The sequence below is a fragment of the Dermacentor silvarum genome, chromosome 10, assembly GCF_013339745.2.
Source record: "Dermacentor silvarum isolate Dsil-2018 chromosome 10, BIME_Dsil_1.4, whole genome shotgun sequence".
Classification (NCBI taxonomy): domain Eukaryota; kingdom Metazoa; phylum Arthropoda; class Arachnida; order Ixodida; family Ixodidae; genus Dermacentor; species Dermacentor silvarum.
This window is the reverse complement of record NC_051163.1, coordinates 13429820-13447381: the sequence shown is the minus strand read 5'-3', so window position 1 is coordinate 13447381 and position 17562 is coordinate 13429820. Positions and strand designations below refer to the sequence as shown.

At 43.7% G+C, this 17562-nt stretch overlaps 1 protein-coding gene across 1 annotated transcript in view; it reads right to left on the bottom strand.

Annotated features, from left to right (window-relative positions):
- The window catches only part of LOC119466626 (calcium-activated chloride channel regulator 1-like), a 33179-nt gene extending 15951 nt beyond the window's left edge, over positions 1–17228 (bottom strand). Inside the window, exons 1-7 of the mRNA XM_049657458.1 lie at positions 17131–17228; positions 11513–11684; positions 9419–9716; positions 7670–7776; positions 6224–6397; positions 3329–3456; positions 2264–2378 (exon numbers count right to left, since the gene is read on the bottom strand). Coding sequence (XP_049513415.1) covers positions 2264–2378; positions 3329–3456; positions 6224–6397; positions 7670–7776; positions 9419–9716; positions 11513–11668 — 978 coding nt within the window. The 5' untranslated portion in view covers positions 11669–11684; positions 17131–17228. The remainder of the gene's footprint in view (positions 1–2263; positions 2379–3328; positions 3457–6223; positions 6398–7669; positions 7777–9418; positions 9717–11512; positions 11685–17130) is intronic.
- Positions 17229–17562: the final 334 nt, after the last annotated feature.

The window sequence follows — 17562 nt, the reverse complement described above, 5'->3', positions numbered from 1 at the left end:
TAACAAAACTAAACTCAAAGAAAGATGTCGCCTGTGTGCGAAATTTCAGCGCGAACGAGCGAGTGGTTTAATTTAAAGAGTCAGATGTCCCCCCCCCCCCCTCCTATTTAATAAACACTCAGTACATACAGAGGAAAACCAAAACAATGAAGAATGACACAACTATTAACAGAAAACCATTATTGAAAGATTAAAACCTGATTTCAATTAGACAATTCCATTCTACTATGGTCCGGTCATAAAGGCAGAGGCACTTACTTCACTCGCGTTATAAACTCAACGTTGTTTCTACCCTCTGTGCTTTACAAATGAAGGGTAAACGACGCCTTCGTTGCAATTCGCATCACTTTTTCAATATATTTGAAGAGATAAAGTGTTCTAGTCATTAATATTTTACAATAATATTGAATGGCCTAAAGCATAAGTGGGACGAGCTACCACAGAAATGACACGTCAAAACAACTGCGACGTTCGAATGTGTAACTTCACCAAGTATATAACCCGTAGAAAGACGGAAAGCTGAGCTAGTTGGTAAGGATTCGTAATGCAAAAAAGGTAAGGGCGTGCAGACACGGACACGAGAGAAGTGGACAATACGACGTTCCTGTTGTCCACTTCTCTTGTGACCGTGTCTGCACGCCTTACCTTTTTTTTTTAGGGGCGAAGCTCCTTAGGGTGTGGGTCTGTCCCTCCTCTGTAGTAGTAGTAGTCGTCGTAGTAGGTAGCCACGTCTACTTTTATGAGAAAAAAAAATTCCGAGAGTTGTGGCCGTAGCGGAATCGAACCAGGGACCCCTCGCGTCTGAACGCGTGGCGCTAACCACTACGCCACGAAGCGCACATGGACAGACGCACCACGATGGCAATAAATACCCAACATTAACGAAAGATTGCGCGTTTCTAACGCGTTTGTGCTAGCGCGTTACGGCCCGTGCAAGAAGCTGGTGTAAGACGCTGTGGCCTCTCCGCCTTACCCCCGTATTCATAAACGCTGATGGCGTCGGCAAACGCGGTGCACGTTCCGGCATGTGTAAACGGCTGCGTAAGACGCTGTGGCCTCTTCCCCTTAGAGTACTGCACGTTTCTAACGCGTTTGTGCTAGCGTCCCCTTAAGCGGGAGATGGTGCAATTATAATGAAGGGCGCTGTTTTAAAATAGGAATGACGTCACATATGGCGCGTGTCATTGGTGGAAGTCAATCGTTCGATTTAGTGCGGCGAGACTGGGCGAATTACACGCAAGATTCACGGTTTACCGATGATTCCCTCCGGAGCTTCGCCCACTGATCATCATTCACCCCGTGGATATGCGGTGTTTTTCATTATATAACCCAGTTTCAAGCATTGTTGAAGGATGCGCAAAGTGGGTCAGCACACAATACCAAGAACAAATAGACGTTTAGCCGTACATTGCGTCTTGTTATCAACTACTATTTACTCAAAGTTATTGTGACTTGCTCAGCTCTAGGCGGTTGCCTGACTGGTAATACCCCCCAGTTCTCTATCACCGCCGGAGACCACGCCGGCTGACGCATGGAAGTGTGTGTTCTCCGCTATTCTAAAATCCTAATATATCATTTTTATAGCGCATAAACTCCTTCAGTATCTAGACACTTTTACCGAAAAGTGCACCGAGTCACTCTCACTAATCGTTCCGAATTTCTAACTGTAAGACGGGCTTAAAACACATGAGGCAGATTGCATAAAACTTCTCGAATACGAAAGCTTCATTATAACAGATGATATACTATCAGTCAGGCAAGTTTACGTTATATATACGTTGTTAAGTAGAATTATAGGACATGTGGCATTCTGTGAACTCGTTTTGGTCCACTTCATATGAAAAACTGCGAACCGTACGTTTTATTGGCCAATTTCATGTGCTTTTATTTATTTATGAAACTGGGAACTTTTGCGCACGTTCATGGTGTGCTCCTATGGTATTTTCAGTGGCTTCGTGGACTCGTGTGCAGAACTTTGCATGCGATCCCCCGCTATTTTACTGTATTTAGCGTTTTTCGATGCTTTTGTGATTATATTTTGTTTGTCATTTCACCATCGAGGAGTAACCTGTTACACCTTAGTAAGGCGCCAACCTCTCCTTTCGATTGATGTTATCGAAAGAAACGAGACACGTGTATTTTGTGGTGCCGGCGAGTAATGTTCTTCCATAGAAGGTGGAAAAGAAAGAAATACAGGGGAAGACAGGATGGGTAGCTAGTGTAAATTCCACGCACTCCGTAAAAAATGCACAATTGCACTCACAACCATGCTGCCCGAAACGTCGAGCACAAGGACAACGCGAGGCGCAAGGTCTTCCTTTTGCTGAGCCTCTTCGAAGGTCACGTGGATTGACTTGGACGGATCTGGGCTGGAAAGTCTTGCAAGCGCAAAAAAAAGGAGGATTATCAAGCTAGAGTTTCAGTGTGGCCGTCACGCAATACATTTCCGGTTTATTAACGCTAGCACTCATCGGGGTTACGCCGATTCACAGTGCCCCCCCCCCCCCCCCCCCATATTTGAACACATTGAGTGAAAAAAAAAACAATTTAGTATTCTCTTATTAAAGCCAGTCAAAGAATCCTTTGAATATAACGTTATATTCCTTTATATTGTCGGTTTTTCTTTTTAGAAATGCCTATGAGCCGACATTATATGTCAGGTTTTATGAAGGAATTAAATTTTATCTTTATTACGGAGAACATTGTTGGCGCTTGCTCGACCTACCACGTTACGAAACTTTTGGGCAGTACATCAAAGATTACCGCGAAGTTGTGGCAACTATTTTCACACACACACACACACACACACACACACACACACACACACACACACACACACACACACACACACACACACACACACACACACATATATATATATATATATATATATATATATATATATATATATATATAATCATGACCATATAAGGCCAACAGACAATGATGCCAAGAAAAGCATCGGGAAAATTAGCTGTCGTTGAAATGTAGAAAATAAGAAAGAAAAGGGTAATAAAAGTTGATCAAAGATAACTTTCATGCCAAACGTGGGTGGGCTGGCAAATAAGCCTACGATTTATTTATTTATTTATTTATTTATTTATTTATTTATTTATTTATTTATTTATTTATTTATTTATTTATTTATTTATTTATTTATTTATTTATTTGAGGGAAAAGAGTACGTACAACAAACGACCCCATATAAAACTGACTGGCGATATGAGCGGTACGTGCTATATTAAATCAAAGCTAACAAAGGGGCCCGTACTTAAAGGTTATTAAGCAGAAGTGGCTCGACGCAGCAGCCAGGTGAAAACTCGCTTACTTCTGAAAGTCCGCGTTTCCACTGATAACTTCCCAGGTGGACTGTTGCTTGCAGAGGTCGTTCTGCTTGCTGGGGGCGAACGGGTTGTGGATATTGGGCCCATCTCTGTTGTCGCAAAACTGGCTCACCTGTCACAGGATAGATGTTGTATTGAATACAACACGGCATAAGTTTTCATCACCGTTTGCATTATTTTATTGCGTAGAAGGAACGCCACGTTCACATGCCCGCAACTTATTAAGTAAGAAAAGGTCGTCATACTAGAATCTAGTTATTTGTTGCCATCCAAGGTTCCAAAAGGTTCCAACTTAAGATGAAGCTTTAGCTCGGGGGCCCCTATCTAAATACAAGGGAACGGAGAAATAGTTTGTAGCGCCCACCGACGCTGCTAAGCGGGGACGCTTAGGTCGGCGCTCTTGGCCAGCGCTTTGGGGCAGGCTGCGAATGACGACGACAATAAAGTTGGGCGGCGCGTGCTAACGGCGCAAGCACGGCACGCGCCAGTCGGTTCTAAAAGCCTGCCGAGCTGGTCTCCTTGTTCTGGTGCTCCGCTGCGACCCCTCGGTTCCCGACAAGTTATTCACAGCAACCAGTGTACTGAAGTTGGTGAGGTTTATTGCATTTTAAAGACAAAGTTAAATTATAGTGACTGTTCGCAGCGGATTTCTTATTTAGGCCGTCGACGTTTTATAAAATTGTTGAAGATTACATAACTCCGAAAAGCGCAACTATCAACTATGCAGCTCTGTAACTCAATAAAAGGAATATCATGATTTTGTGAGCTGCATCTAATAACATATCTAAAGCGGACAAAACTGATGCATTTGACGCCTCCTTGAAGTGTACTACTCACTTGTGCGTGGGAGTTTTGCAATACCCTTGTAATCACTGCAACGAATGCTCGTAAGCTCTAAGTTGATATGCCAAACCTGTCTTCTTAGATGTTCTAGTCGATGCAGTTTACAGAAGTGCGATATCTGTTTTTGGTGCAGAGTTAAGGATTGGTAAACTTCCTGTTATATTACTAAGGCTGCCGATTTTCGGAAACTTTTGTAAAGAATCGCAAGCTCTAAATATACATTTTGCTATTACCAGCCACTATAAATTATACTTTCTCTGAAATGTAACAAATGTCATTCAAATCGATCGATCGGTTGTCCCAGAAAAGCATTTCTGCATTTCAGAAAAGCATTGCAATAGGCGGCATCGGGGTTGTCCCCGAGCTAAAGATTCCTCTTAAATCTATAGAAAACAGTGGAGACACAGCTCTTTTTACCGAGCCCCTTAATTCCTGAATGTATTTAAAGAACACTAAAGGCAAATATTAAAGAACATAAAGGCAAAATACCATTCCAGAAACCCCACAGCACTTATTTCGTGCCAAGAAAAGACTTAGCTCAAGAGAAAATCGTGTCTTAAATGATGGAATACCTTTCATCATCATCAGCAGCAGCCTATATTTATGTCCACTGCAGGACGAAGGCCTCTCCCTGCGATCTTTACCCCTGTTTTGCGCATAGCTGATTCCAGATTGGGCCTGTAAAATATCCTTATTTCATCACTCCACCTACTTTGCGGCTGTCCTCGACTGCATTTCCTTCCCTTGGCACTCATTCTGTAACTCTAATGGTCCACCGGTTATCCATCCTACGCATTACATGGCCTGCCTAGGTCCATTTTTTCCTCTTAATGTCAGCTAGGATATCTGCTATCCCCGTTTGTTCTCTGATCCACACCACTCTCTTCCTGTCTCTTAACGTTAGGCCTAACATTTTTCGTTCCATCGCTCTTTCTGCGGTCCTTAACTTGTTCTCGGGCTTTGTTAACCTCCAAGTTTCTGCCCCATATGTTAGCACCGGTAGAATGCAATGATTGCACCCTTTTCTTTTCGACGACAGTGGTAAGCTCCCAGTCAGGATTTGGTAATGCCTGTCGTATGCACTCCAACCCAATTTTATTCTTCGGTAAATTTCTTTCTCATGACCAGGATCCCCTGTGAGTAATTGACCTAGATAAACGTACTCCTTTCCAGACTCCAGAGGCTGACTGGGGATCCTGAATTCTTGTTCCCTTGCCAGGCTAATGAACATTATCTTTGTCTTTTGCATATTAATCTTCATACCCACTCTTACACTTTCTTTGTTAAGGTCCTCAATCATTTCTTGTAATTCATACCCATTCTTGCTGAATAGCACAATGTTATCTGCAAACCTAATGTTGCTGAAATATTCTCTGTTGTTCCTCACTCCTAAACCTTCTTCCCAGTCTAATAGCTTGAATACTTCTTCTAAGCATGCATTGAAGAGATTGTCTCTTTGCCTGAGCCCTTTCTTGATAGATAATCGTCTATTCTTCTTGTGGAGAACCAAGGTAGCTGTGGAATCTTTGTTGATATTTGCCAATATATTCACGTATGCTTCCATTTAGATGAACCGTATGTTTCTATTGATATTTTCGAGTTGAAATTTGTTTAAGTAGGTCCCAAAAAATTACGAACCGCCTTGTTAGCTTATTAAATTGCTTAGGTTCTCACCCGTACAACCTATAGTCTCAAATGTGAGGCAATAAATAATAAGTGTTACTATGCCACCTTTAATAACGGCAGTTCCTAGCAGCGTAGCGAATATTGTGATAAACAGCAACTTACATTTACTAACTATATTTAGTAATAAGTCAGCAACCGTATTTCTTCTAAGAGTGCATAATAATTCCTACAGATTAAATTCCTACACAGTTTCTTTAACTGGCGCCTATACCTAAGCACACTGGGATTGTGATACCCGTGCATTCGAATGCGACCATAACGGATGAGTACCCGTGGCCTGGTGCTTCGCTGTAGCCTAGCCACTGAGAATGTCCTAGCCACTGCATGTAACAGTCAAAGGCGGCTCTCACGTTGGCTAGGTATGGCATGAACATGATGGATGACTCGACGGGATTCCAGCTCGGTTGCTGGAAAGTGACCATGCAGCCTTCGACGAAACGACACCTGTCGTCGATTGAACATTTTCCTCCGTCGGCCCTCCGTGCGGTGAAGGCAATCCTGTTCGAGCAAGCGTTCAGCTTCACCTGCGAAGCCAAGTGTAGCGCGCAATCGTGATCGCACAATGAGTACAATGAAATTGTGAATAGCTAACCCGTATCGCCGAATCAGGGTTTAGTATGTTTTCTTTTATATTGCTTTTGTTTGTACTAGCAGCAGGGCAGGCAGGTATGTAGTCAGTGCTCACAGAAGTGCAACTCCCAACGATAAGCGAAACATACCATGTATTTACCACAAAAGAGCTTTTTCAATATATATATATATATATATATATATATATATATATACATATATGGACGCTCTTCAAAACAGTGGCGGACATTACAATGTGTGCTATAATGGCCAATAGATCCTCGACTAAATATTTGTAGTTGTTTTAACCCTGTAATGCCCGAACAAAGTTCACATCACGGAAAATTGAAACAAATTGTTGACATTTATTTCTGGTCATGGAATATACAGTAGAAGAAAAAAATCAAGAAATATTTTCCAGTTACAACTTAATGACTGAAATGATTAATTAATTATCAAATGGCTTGTTACACTGTCCTTAGCTGAAACTTCACTCCAATGTATTAAACACGCAACTATAGGCTTTGTATTTGGTTTCCTGCCCTTCAATCAGCATTTTGAGGGATCAAACTCAGTATAGCATACATGATACATTGGGCATTACAGGGTCAATTAATTACTTTTCAGGTAGCGTTTTAATAGCAACATTAAAGTCGGCTTGTATGCCAAGCATGGCCACTTGCTCGAAATTGTGTGGCTAGCACCAATTTCGAGACAACCCGAATCGAAACTGCACCGTGAAATGCGTTGTTGTTCCGGTTAACACTTATTTCTTATTTCTTATCTGATTTCATATATATATATATATATATATATATATGTGTGTGTGTGTGTGTGTGTGTGTGTGTGTGTGTGTGTGTGTGTGTGTGTATGTGTGTGTGTGTGTGTGTGTGTGTGTGTGTGTGTGTGTGTGTGTGTGTGTGTGTGTGTGTGAAATAAGAACAGAAATATATATATAGCCGCCAGTAATTTTTTTCGTTACTGAGATTTAATTAGGTAATTGTAATTAATTATGCAACTCGATAAGTACTGTCCTAATTATCAAAGTGTCAATGAGAAGATTGTAGAGCAACATGAAAAAGTCCCGATACAGCTTTCTGTTGCTCAATACATGCTACATAAATGTGTTTTTCCGAGCGTGAAAGAAGCCTGCGAATACACGGAAAATGCTTCGAGCGGCCAGTCACGTGACAATTCTGCGTGTATTTAGTTACGCTGCTCCTCACCTTGCCACCGTCACAGTAAGTGAGTGGGTAGCGGCTGTCGTCCACGCTGCCGTACTCGTCGAAAACACCGTAACGGTAGTGGGCCCACTCGTGCACCATCACGTACGCTGCGAGCAAGGATCACGTCATGAAATGCTTGCCTGCCTTCTTACACCCCATACAAATCCAAATTCCTTCCATTAGGCTTTACAGAGAACCTCGATATTATGTAATAATTGGATCGATCGCTCACTCAATCAATCAATCCGTCATTTTGAGCTCTAAAATAAGTAATGTTCCAGTGCCTAATCACCGCCCAATTTCGATTCAAGCTCAAATGTGATGAGCAGAGGAAAGCCCCGAATTCCAAGGAAGTCGCAGTGCCAAATTTACTAATTACATCGCGGACACCTAAGCGCTTCTTACGAGTTGTGAATGCGAAAGCAATAATGTCCAATTGAACGCCGCTGAGCGGTCCTTGCAGTTTTGCGCTGCAAGTAATGTACCATAGCGGTACGTACTGCCAGCAAGCAGCAGCAGCCTGTGGTGCTCACGCCGCATGCGACCGACGTCCTCCGAGACGAGGGACCGAGGAAGCAGCAGCGGCCACCAAGGCCGGCTGGCGCGCGCAACAGCTTACCCCAGTGGAGGTCAGAGAGAGAGAGAGAGAGATGCGGACTGCGCTTCCGAGAGTGAGGGGGACGTGGCGTTGCGGCGATGCCTTATCTACTCACGTAACACCTGGCGCGCTAATGTTGTAGCACGTGTCCCCCTTTCGCCGGCTCTACTCCGTCGAGGCGTGCTCGTGACGTGGTGCCGCAGCCAATGGGAATTTAGGTGCCGTTTTGCTGCTACAGACTACAGACGCCGGCTTTTTTTTCGCTCAATGGGCCATTTGGCGCTTTCGCATGAAAAAGTAATATCACAACTATCATATCGTCTACAGCGGTGTTCAAGTAGGGATAACGTCGAAGGACGCTATCGTTACCAATTTCGGCACGTCTCACAATTCGTTAACTTCTGCACGTGGGTTGCGCGTGTTCCGGATGGCACGGAGTGCCTATAAAACCTTGATAGTGGCTTCAGGGTTATGTAAAAAAATGTTTACGAAATCATTGGGGTTTAATATCTGAAACATCCCGAACGAAGCTCCGGATTAATTTCACCCAACCGGACCTCTTCAAACCTGAACCCGCTACAAGGTACATAGCAGCTATTTTTACGGGCCACACTCGTCGAATCGAAATGCGGCTGCTACTGCCGGAGATCGCACTTGCAAGCTGTTGCTCAGCAGCCGAGCACTTAACGAACGCTAAGGGCTTTGCTGCTCTTTACCGCTGTGGCAGCAGCTGCTCTCTCATCCGTCATTCGATTACTCTCGTTTCTTAAGTAAGAAACAAGTAAAGAAATAAAAATAAATTATTGCCTTGTGATTTCTACCGTATCACTTATGCTGCGCTGAGTTTGATGCCTCGTACGTAAGTTTCCTACTTGAGCACGGGAAACTTAGCTTCCAGCCTATAGTAACGTTCTTGATACGCTGGAGCGAAGTTTCAGTTGTGCGCAGCTTATGTAGCCAAAAACAATATAAATAATTGCTATAGCAATTGACATTTTGCTCAGATAAAGTTTCATTGTTCTTTTTTTCCATAAATGGACTCACCAGTGACCAGAAATAAAGGTGAGCAAGTTGGTTTTGCTTTCCTTGATGTAAAACTGTGTTTTCGTATTACGGAGTTAACAAATTGAAAAGGCGAAAATGGCACTTGCCTGGGTTCGCCAATTTATTCGCCGTGGAGTTGCCAATGGTGGCCAGAAAAGCGGGCGTCACTTGAATGAAGTCTCCGGGTTCGCCGCAGCGTCTCTTCTGCATGGTGAACGGCTTGTCCCCGTACATAGCGTTGGGCTGGTCGACGCGGACGTCGCTCTTGTCGAAGAAGCTGGACGACAGGGCACGGGCTCCGTGTCTCAGTGGCCAAGTCTTGGGAACCTCGATGGTCACGTGCTTGAAGTACACGCGCCCATTGGTGGCCTTGTGCAGGAACTCGGACGAAGACCGGAACAGATCCTGCACGTTTTTTCGACAACGTCACCCTTTAAGAAGCATGTATGTATATAACTAGGCGAGTTAGCAAGTTAACATCATTAGTTGTCGCATGAATGGTTGATAGAGACAGGGAACACAAGACGAGCGCAGTCTTCTTGTCTCAGTCTTCGTCTATACTTCTCGCGCTGCAACTAATCCTGCTACCCTTTAAGCGGGGTCTCGGACACAACTCTCATTCCCTTGGCCGGACAGAAGATAAATGTAAACTCATCACCGCAAGCATCCCAGCAATTTTAACAAAATTTACTAATTAAGAAAACTGGCTCCCTAGAACAGTGTTGCTTCTGTTATACGAAAAGGAGTAGCCGTCACCATTACAGGGTGACTACATCTTTTTCTTGTTATTTTCATTTCAATAAAAAAAAAAGTGACGCGAGAGTATTTTCATTTAGGTCTTGAAATGCCTTTAAGACTCGTGTAATGCCTGCTTCTGACTTTCTTTTTTTTAATTACTTTTTTTTAATTTGGCTTACAGTTTTTCCCGTATTTACTAAGAAGATGAAAGGAACGTTTTATTGAACGATGAATAAAAGGTACTCGAACGAGTACTACCGAAGTTGCAATGTGCTTGGCATAAGGCCGACATTCTAAAATAAACAAAATGACGTACTCGTTCATGTGTGCCGTATATTATAAACAGGACTTGTAAAAGAAAAAAAAACAAGAAAACGCTCAGGCTTTTGTTGCTAAGTCTGCCACACTCTGAACCTGTTTGGCGCCACTAAATACGACTGTCTTATAGATTCGAATCAGCCAAGGTGACTTACACTGGAAAGATTGAAAGGCAAATGCATACAAAATTGTCTAATATACGTAGGCCTATTGCCTGATACGGTGGAATTGTATAAGGAATTGATCAATTGCAGCAGCATGGCTGGTATTCGACGCTTGATCTTCAGTTATTAAAGAACAAACAACAATGTGTTGAAAATATCTAGGTGTTACGATTAAGGGTGCGACTTGCCCATAAGTAGTAAGTTAAGGATTTAGTTATTTTCCCCGCGGTTTTTCTCTGAAACTGAACTAACGAAGAATTGAGTTAAGCTTAAAACTGTTTTTGTTATTCAAAGTTGATTCTTGGAGTGTCACACAAGTTGGAATATTGCGTAGGTTACGCCGCTACCATATTTAGCAAAAGTGCATTTGATAGTAGCTAAGAAGCTTAATATACTGAAAACTTGAAGAACTAGTTGAATAGGCATTAAACACTACAACACTGACATATTTGCCCTGGAATGAGCTGTTATGTCTATACACAAGAAGATTCGCAAAGCTCATTAAGAAATTTTGCGTAAACAATTTGTTGTAGAAGATAATGTACGTCAATATAAGTATCTCCTCGTTCTCGAACGTACGCGATGGACGTTGGAGACGATATTGCGGAGGAGTAGCTTGCAAAATGCGACATAGAAAGCGGTAACTCGATGGGGCAGAAGCACAGTTTGTGCAGTCATGGTCTCACAGCACAGAAGTAGTAGTAGCAAAAACCTTTATTCAAAGCGATTGAAGTGCATCTTGGCCGAACTGGAGGGGCTAAGATATTGCACGTTGTGGTACCCAAATGTAGCAAAGAAATTCCTGCTAGAAAATGCGAACATACAGCAAAACCGCAAAAGTGTGCCGCGAACAGAAAATGTGTAATCTGATAACGTAACTAAGCGAAGTGTTAATCATATTAATAATCAGCATTGGACACAAGCGCCAAAACACACGACGAAGTGAAGTGACGCTGTTGGAAGCAAGGAGTACGAGCTTGCCTTGATGTTCTCAATGATGGACTCGTTGTAAGGAATGCTTTCGCTGATGGAAACCCATATGTCCTTGTAACCCCCGTCCGACGTGTCGATGTCCAGTGACGCCGCAGTTGTCAGAAAACACAGGAGAGTAGCCGCTATCCTGGTCATCCTGCTCATTTCGCAACCAAAGAGGCTGAAAAATAAGATTTGAAAAAACATAGTAGTTAAACAAGCACAAGGAGGTAGCAAGGTCGATCCAAATGGTCGCGAAGCTTCGGGCGAAAAGCGGTTCAGAACGAATTGTCACCGACATCAGCAAGGGTGGTTATGGGACACGGTGTAAGATATATACTCTTTAGGTGGGGACACTTCTCGGCTTGCTTGCTAGACGCGATCGACCAGATAAAGTAGCAAGGGCGCGCGTCTTTTGGGGCGGTGACGGCAGCGGATACCTATCGGCGGAACGACGCAACTTCAGTTAGAACGCACGCGAGAGCGTGCGCCGACAAGGAACGCGCGGATGTCCTCTCCCTGATGACCTACTTTCGTGCGTCACTCAATCATTTCGGATTTCCCGCGAACCGCCGGTTGCTATAACAACGGGAGAATAAACCAATAAAAAGCTTTCTGTGTTTAAGTTGCGTCGTTCTGCCGATAGGTATCCGCTGCCGTCACCGGGCCGATCGGCGCGCGCCTTTGCTACTTTATCTGGTCGATCGAGTTTGGCGAGTGTCCTCACCTAAAGAGTATATATCTTACACCGTGTTATGGGAGCAGCGATTGAAGTGCGACTATGTTTGGAGGGAACAAACATTGCGAAGAAAAAAAGCGTTTTTTTAATTAAAGCGATACACAGTCAGATTCATTCAATGAAAATAACATTCTAATCAATTTTATATACGGATGACGAGAAAAAAACAACTCTATTTTACTTGATCATTATCAATAAAAACCTTTTTTCAGCGCCCACCGTAAGAGCGCCCACCGATACCGGCGGGCGTTGACGCCACTATCACTTGCAAACCGATGCAGCTCTTGAAGTGGGCAGGAATGGGCACTCGTAAAGTTCACCTCTTACAATACGCCCCCCTCACATGTCGTGTGGCTTTGCTTGTCGTCATATGTCTGAATTTGGTGACGCGTGTAGTTTCCTTGTTTCTTAACCTGTTCTGTCAAAAGTAGTGAGTTCCGACCACTTTAGTTGTTTTCGTGGGACAGCGCTGGCTGACGGGCTTGGCGTCCGACGAAAGCGATGAAAGGCCGAGCACTCTACGCCCAAAGCGTTCGTCGGCCTCCAAACAAAGTATATTCTGTCCAAGGGTGCAGTTTCTACACCCGTATGGCTTAACTTTTCTTGCAACGGTTTCCGCGCTAATTAAGCTCGAAACGCCCATCACGTCGAATGGCGGAGCATTTGAATCTACAGCTCTAATGGCAGGCCCCCGAAAAGAAATTTCGCGCCTTTGAGAACAAAATGACGTCACTTCTGTTTTTAACGGATATGGCGTCACATTATTTTTTTTTCCGCCGGAAGTGTTCCCTCCTCACACAGATGGCGATGAGCCCCATGAACCGCCGATGAACCGCCATGTATTGAACGTATGGGTTTCTATGGGAGCTTCGCTACCAGGTGTATTTACCTTGGAGGTAGTGTTTAAGTCACCGAGGGCCCCATTGGCATGGGCGTAGCGCCTCTCCATAGCTGCCCAACTCTCCCGAGCCAAATACTACTACTACTACTACTACTACTACTACTACTACTACTACTACTACTACTACTACTACTCCCACTACTACTAAAACCCCAGAAAAAACCTTATTATACATCAATGAAAATTATAACTGGTACATCTTTATTTCTGCCCATAGAGAGTACCCATTCCTACCAATAGAAAACAATGAAACGTTAAGTCAAAGTGTAATTAGCATAGTAGCAGAAACGGGGCCATAGAACACGAGGGACAAGAAAGTAAGCTTAGACGATATATATAGCGAGGTGCTGTATTAGTTGTCCGTCGTGTCCTCTGATGTCATTTGCTGCTTTAAGGAACTAACTATCCCAACAATACGTTTTCACCAGATAGCATAGTAAATATTTAATTAATTAGAAATTGGTTTTATGAACTATTCATAACTGAGCTTCACTGCAGCATATATTATAAATTTAACTCTGGGTTGTTACGTGCCAAAACCACGATATGACTTTGAGGCACGCCGTATCGGGGGACTCTTGTTAACTTCGACCACCAGAATAATTTGGACCTATTCGCCGTCATCAGAATTCGGCTGTCGCGGTCAGGAGTCGAACCCCCGACCTCGTGCTTAGCAGCGCAATGCCATAGCCGCTAAGCCACCCGGCCGGGTAGATCAATGTAGATAAGGGATCTTCAAGCACGTCTGCAATATTTGTTGTTTTCTTTATGTGGTTTCATTAAAAGTGCTTCGCAAAGGGCACGATCCTTTTCCTTATCTTGCAAGCCTCTGTTGACGTGTATTATCATTTGCATATTGAGCATTAATTTAACCATATTTTAACTACCTTTCTCGTGGCAGATCAGCGCTGTGCTCAAACGCACCACAGCAGCTTAAGTGCATACGACGTGCGGGAAATGCGATGCGATCTGCCACTGTCGCATTTGTGTAAACGCGGCTGATACGCTAGCTTTCGATCACGGGAGGCCGGCGGGCGCTGAATGCGCTACATATCTCGGCATTCGCTTGAACGTTAAGCGAAAAATAAGCATATATCTGCGTACATATGAATAATAATGTTAACGTGGTATACCTTGGCCACTTGCATGCACAAGGAGGGCAGCCTTCATTGGGTTTGTGACAGCCGCATTTATTCTTGCCATTTACGATAGGGTAGAACTTCGGGGAGAAATCCTGTTCTTGTCAAACTAGTTCGGGGGGAAACAATGCGGAATTATCTGGGTTTTCCACAAAACCAAGGACCGTAAATATACAGTGTGTGTGTGTGTGTGTGTGTGTGTGTGTGTGTGTGTGTGTGTGTGTGTGTGTGTGTGTGTGTGTGTGTGTGTGTGTGTGTGTGTGTGTGTGTGTGTGTGTGTGTGTGTGTGTGTGTGTTTGCACGTTCTCTTGCACTTTTATTGCGATAGCAATTATATGGACACTTCTACCGAATTTCTGCCGTCGCCGTCGTCGTCGCCGTCGCCGTCGCCGTGAGGTTCCCTATAGATAAAATCTTCGCCGCGCGCCGTATGCCCGAGCGGAAGCGTGCGGGGACGCGCGCTATCACGGAGAGCGAACGCACTCAATCACGCACGCGCAAGCATGGAAGCGGGAAGCCAGCGCCGGAGGGAGCGCGGGGAGGGGGGGGGGGGGGCGCACTTCTACGCTGCCAACAACCGCGCTCGTCGCTCGTCCGCACCGTCTCTTATCTCCACACGGCTCTGACCTTTATGCGCCGTGCATTCGCCGCTCAGTTTCCGTTGAAGCGATAGACCGCACGTACCTTCGCCCGCTGCGGCGTATATACGCTCACTGCCAGCGTTTTGACAGTCGTTGTCTGCAGTCGTTCAGTGTGATCTATTCCTGTTTGTTTGTGCGCGCTCACACCACGCTTGTTCGTTCAGTTAGTAATAGTCGGGCCACATTTTCCAACGCACGCTACACATGCAATGCTGCCCGGATCGGCAGTGCAGCACTACAGGTGTGTCCCTTCGCACGCGCTGCCCACGGGAAGCGCTTCTCATCAACACCACGGTTTCACACGCGCCTTCTCGTGGTCATCGAGTCTCTCTTCATGTCGGTCTACTTACGCCGCAGCACACCTGCTTACTTAATCAGCTCATGTTTACTACAATTCATATTGCTACCAAGGCCGCTCACCTTACTTCGTATGACATTGCTGTGTTGCTATCGCATTCATTGCTTCGCCCTTAGGGCGAAACTGTGACATTTATTCTTTACCTCCTACTCCCCCTATCCCCTACGACGCTGCGCCGTGCTCCCTGATGGGCTGCAGAATTAAGCGTCTCTTCCTTATGTATAATAACACCTCCCCCCCCTCCTCACGTAACACCTGGCGCGCTAACGTTGTAGCAGGTGTCCCCTTTCGCCCGCTCTACTCCGTCGAGGCGTGCTCGTGACCTGGTGCCGCAGCCAATGGGAATTTAGGTGCCGTTTTTCTGCTACAGACTACAGACGCCGGCTTTTTTTCTTCAGCAGCTGTACGTAAACTTCTTTTTTTTAAGTGTAACTTATTAAGTTCGCCATTTCTTCAAACACTGTGATCTACGTCTTTGTGTAATTGCGGAAATTTCGGGTTAGGAGAACGGTTCTCCACTCGGGCACTACATAACGGCTATATTCATATTGCGCAGCTTGTTTTCTTAGTTTTTTTTATCTTGATTTTGACAAATAGCGTAATTATAATTCTTCAACTGGATTGCACCAAGAGGCAGGAATTACTTGCATGAGATATATAAATAGTTGATTACATAAAAAATTATTAGTAAGTTCGAAATAATTATTTTGCGGCAGGTATTGCAATTCACGAACTGTAGCCGGTAAAATTGCAAGGCTTATTCACTTGGTACGAATTATTAGAAAGGCACTGCTTTAGAGATATGCACTGTAAAACTTGATGTAAATATGCTCTTTTGTTCTACTTACATTTTTATCCAAACACAGTTTTATGCATTGCAGCGCAAAAGTAACTGGACCGCTAATATATTTCGTCTCACACTTGGGGAATGAATATCTAAAAAAAAGAAAGCTGGGGTAATCTTGAAAATTTGTTACAAGTGGATACGCTTTTTGTACTCATCGGCTAGAATTCGTGAAATTGCAATATGTGCCGTAAAGTAACTATATAAAAAACTTAATTAGCGGAGATTTGTTTAGTAGTTGATAACACATCTCAATTTTTTAGCGCGAGTGACATCCGCCTCTTTGAAATACAGTTTAAGGATTAGAATGCTGCTATCTACCACAGATAAATTTTTAAAATTCTGTATAGTAAAAAAAAAGCACCCGGTATTCGGAAATAAAACTTACTCTCATTAGGCAGTCGTTGTGCCTATTCTAATTACAGAGGCTGCGCGCAACAAATAAAGCTGGACTCTCGACATTGCTGGACGCATAATTAGGATATAGAGCTTCAAATGTTTTAGCAAACATTGAGAAAATTTGGTAAATAAAGAAAATTAAACCAGGAAATTTACAGCCCGGTAACTCTGCACCCGAAACAGATCGTACGTTTCTGTTACATGCACCTGTTTTGTCATTAGAGCGAGCAAATAGTAATTTTCAGCTTACGTTATATTATTCAGTCCTTTACGCGAGTTTTATGAGATATATTAAGAAATTATTAACATATTTAGAGAACAGAGAACATGTTCAATCTAGATTATGCTTACATTCGCAAAATTGCGACACCCCCTCATTTCTATTTCTTTTTTTTCTATTCTTTTCATTACCGTTTGCTTCCTTGCTTCTCTGTCTAAAAACCATACTAGAACTCTTTTTTGATATTCTTTCAATTTTCAAGAGTTTTTGTAAAAAACGAAATACAAGGAGATATATCTGAGTGAGCAAAAGCGAAGTACCCAGCATCTATTTGCAAAAAACACAATCAAATATTGTTATTTTATGGGCATTGACTACATACTCACCTGTGTATTCCAAGCTGCGGCGCGTGCCAGACCACGAGTTTGCACTTAGCAGCTGCACAGGTGCGGTCCCCAGTGCTTACTCCACCGTCGGTGAGACAACAAAGCTTTGGCGCGCGGATGCTCACTCATCATTTATATTACCTTCTCGCGAGTAGATAACGTGCAGGCCATATCAGCGCAGTTTCACAACGTCGCTACCTGATGCCAATTGAATGGGGGCGTGTTAAGTGGCGGTCAAAACAAAACAACAAAATTAGTAGCGATTCAACAAGGGCTCAGCAATTATTTTCTGATAACGGGTCTGCCAGGAAGTTGCTCCTGGTAACACGAGATACCGTACTGGCTCGAATATAAGCACCTTTTTTTATGTGTGAGACTATGCTAATCACTACAGAATAAAACGTTGCAAACATCTGTTGCACCTTCGGTGAG